The sequence below is a fragment of the Pterocles gutturalis genome, unplaced genomic scaffold (genome assembly GCF_000699245.1).
Source record: "Pterocles gutturalis isolate BGI_N339 unplaced genomic scaffold, ASM69924v1 scaffold8177, whole genome shotgun sequence".
In the NCBI taxonomy this organism is placed as follows: Eukaryota; Metazoa; Chordata; class Aves; order Pterocliformes; family Pteroclidae; genus Pterocles; species Pterocles gutturalis.
The window spans coordinates 1-3,358 of NW_010107894.1; the positions used below are offsets into that span (position 1 = coordinate 1).

Consider the following 3,358-nt stretch of genomic DNA (forward strand, 5'->3'; position numbering starts at 1 on the left):
CCCGGTATCCCCCTGAAGGGCCTTCTCCCACCACAGCCTCAATTTAGTGCTTTAATTTCGCTTTATTTTTAATTATCTGGCGCTTTGCAGGTTGCCCTCAGTGTGATCCATCAGGTTTCGGTGCTGTGTAAAACACCACAAGCCCAAATATCGCACATTGGCCTGAATTTGCTTTTATTTCTGTTAACTTGAGAGGGAATTGGGCACATTCTGGTGGTAAAGAGACGGTTTATTTTTGGTTTTGATGAGGAAAACAGTTTATTCTTGGGTTTTTTGATGAGGGAAATGGTTTATTTTGGGGTTTTTGGTGAGGAAAACGGTTTATTCTTGGTTTGTTTTGATGAGGAAAATGTTGGGGGTTTTTTTTTGATGAGGAAAATGGTTTATTTTGGTTTTCTTCTTTTGTCGGTTTTTAAAGCACAGTGAGGTTTATTGTATTCCTTGTGGAGAGAGAACTTTAAAAAAAAAAGAGTAAAATCGAGGTCCTGCATATGTCAGATTGAATAGGGGGGTTTGGGACACAGAATGTTATTCTTTAATTTTGTCCTTTAAAAATCACAGAATTTCAAGCCTTTGCTGTGCTGGTGGAATTGCAAAACCTCAGCAGCAAGCTGCGTGGATGGGAAATAAGGGAACTGCTGCATGCCACAGGATTTCTTCCATCTCCACAGCCTGCCGTCGCTTCCCAACTTACTTATTGCAAAGCAGGGTGGCTTGCCTTGGCCCAGCTGCTCCTGTGTACCCCTGTGATTTTGATCTGGTCAGCCTGGAGTGAATTGTGTTGGATTCCTTGCAGATTTGATGATCTGCTGTCAGGAGTCCCTCTGCAGAAGGAAGGGAAGAGCATGAGTGTGGTCTGCGCAGCTGTGGCAGTGCCCTGCCTTGATGCTTCACGTTTAGTTCTTGAATTGTTGGCTATGCACGTGAAATTAGCCATGCTGGCAGACCCAAGTGGCTGCTACTTGAGGAGACACATGGTTTTTGGTGGGGTTATTCCTTTTTGAACCCAGACCTTCAGCCACAGCAAAAGAGCATTGCCCAAGAGCAGTGCAGCTCAGATCAGGTCTCTGAGCCATCTTTCCACCTTCTCAGTTTAAAAAATAAGATTGAAAGGGAGACAGCTCCTGTAGGAAGCTGCCACGATGAGCCCGAACACAAGGAAAGCTCCAAAATCCAATCAGTCAGCGGGTGATTTCTTTTTTCCAGCACAAGCAGTGATTTATCTTTTCCTAATACTTTAAAAAAATGAGCTCTCTTGATATTAATCTCCAGCAAAGTCTCCAGTAACACTGCCCTCCTCCTTGCCGAACTCTGCACAGCCTTTCTGTTCAAGCTCTGCCTACATTTTCCTCCCAACCCACCCATTTATTGTTTTTGCCAGCAGCTGCGTTCATGCTTCCTGCCGCAATGCCCCGAGTGTGTTTCTACTTCCCTTAATTGCATCTGCTCAATTCCTCCTCTCCCCACTTTGAACTTTTAAGAAATTTCTACCAGGTAGTTCATAGTGGAGACATTTTTTTTATTATTTCTTAATTTCTTCCACGGCCTAGAAACAGGCACGTCTCTTATTTTATCTGTATTGGCCAAGTTGGGTCAACCAGTTCTGTCCACCTGCAGGAAGAAGTTTCTATATTCACCCTTTTTTTTTTAATGTTGTAACAAAAACTCTGGGTCCTGGCTGTGTGCCTTCTCATCAAAAGCGAGATGAGGAGGGTAAATTGCATAAAAATTTAACTAGAATTTAACTAACTAGAATTTCACTGCAAAAATGGACTTCTGGTTCCAGATATTTGAATTTCTTTTAAGATACTTGTTTTGAAAGATGGTGATCATTAGTGCCTCAGCATAGCAATGCGGTAGGTGTTGTGCTTTGCCTATGTTTTGAATCTGAACGTGATTTAACATTGAAGAGCTCTAGTCATAGAGCTGAATTCAGCCTTTGGCCCCCTCCTGCAAATAGAAGAAAGCAGGAGGTGGAATTTAATGAGGCCGTTCTGGCTGTACAATGTTGTAGAGAACAGGACAGACGAGACGTTGTCTGTGCAACTTTTTCCTGGGAGGGTTTAGTAGAGAAGACAGAGCCAGACTCATCCCACAGAGGCACAGTGAAAGGACAGAAAGTGACAAGGACAAGCAGAAACCTTGGTTAGATGGAATCTTTTTTCTTGATCAAACACCACAGGGGACCAGGGAGGCTGTGGGATGTCTGTCGTTGGAGATGCTCAAAACTCAACTGGGTGAAGCTTTGAGCAACCTGCTTTGAGTGCGGGGTTGGGCTTGAGACCTCTTTCAACCTCAATTCTTCTGAGATTCTACAATAACTTGTATCTTCACTGGTGTGACTCTTGGTTCTCACAACCCAGGGGAATGACGATGACGAGCCTCCTGCCTTCAGCCGGGGACGGAAACTGCTATTACATCTTGACAGAAGACTGTGTTTATGGCAGCAAGTACTTCCAAGCTGGGAACATGTGCTTCTGCAGCGAGAGAAGTTACCTGCGTAATTTCTCCAATGACGGGCCCCCGGCTTGCTTCTTAAAAGTCATCATGCTGGATGACAGCTCCACTGTCACAATAAATGTTGAAATCCTTCAGCCTGTGCGCGAGCAGATGGCCGTTTTCCTCCTGGCCATCGGCAGTCACACCGAACGTTTAAATTCTTTCTTGGAGAGGCTGAGCCTTGAAGCAGCTCTGCAAGCTGTGCCAGGCCAAAAAGTGATGGTGGAAGTCGACCGGCAATATTTTCCTGGTATCATCCGCTACATCGGGAGTATTTACAAAACCAGTTCAGCTGCGCTGTCTCCATTCTTTTTTGGCGTGGAGTTACAGGTAAAGTGGTCAAGAAATTAATTTGCTTATTTTCTCTTAATATTTTTTGTATGTAACATGCCTTTTTGGCGTGTTTTCAGGGCGAGGGTGAAAACAGAGGGCGCAGTGATGGATCTTATCATGGCACCGAGTATTTCAAATGTAAACGGAACTGTGGGGTCTTCCTGCCGTTTACCAGAGTCCAATTTACTCCCGTGCCAGATGATGACTATGTGAAACAAAAGCCAAAATCAGACACGGAGGAGGTGGTTCCTGTGAAAGTGGGAGATGCAGTTAGCTTCTATGTGGATGAAGTCCTCACAAAAGGAATAGCGATGGCAGTTTACAGGGAAGGAAACCAATGGTTCGTTAAAGTTTGTCCGGTAAGAGCAATCTTGCTGCTTTTTCTTGGTTTTGGGGGATTTTTTTTTTTTAAATATGTTATGGTGGGACATTAAAGAGAAGTGGAAGGAATGTCTAAAAGGGACATGAGGCTACATGCAAACTTTCCAGGCCTCTTGGAAAGATTGGGTCATATTTCGGGAAGAGC

General features: G+C 44.2%; 1 protein-coding gene across 1 annotated transcript in view; it reads left to right on the forward strand.

The window, feature by feature from the left end:
- The first annotated feature begins 2,367 nt into the window (after nt 1–2,367).
- The window catches only part of LOC104460995 (ubiquitin carboxyl-terminal hydrolase CYLD-like), a 10,964-nt gene continuing 9,973 nt past the window's right edge, over nt 2,368–3,358 (forward strand). Inside the window, exons 1-2 of the mRNA XM_010072411.1 lie at nt 2,368–2,829; nt 2,910–3,191. Coding sequence (XP_010070713.1) covers nt 2,368–2,829; nt 2,910–3,191 — 744 coding nt within the window. The remainder of the gene's footprint in view (nt 2,830–2,909; nt 3,192–3,358) is intronic.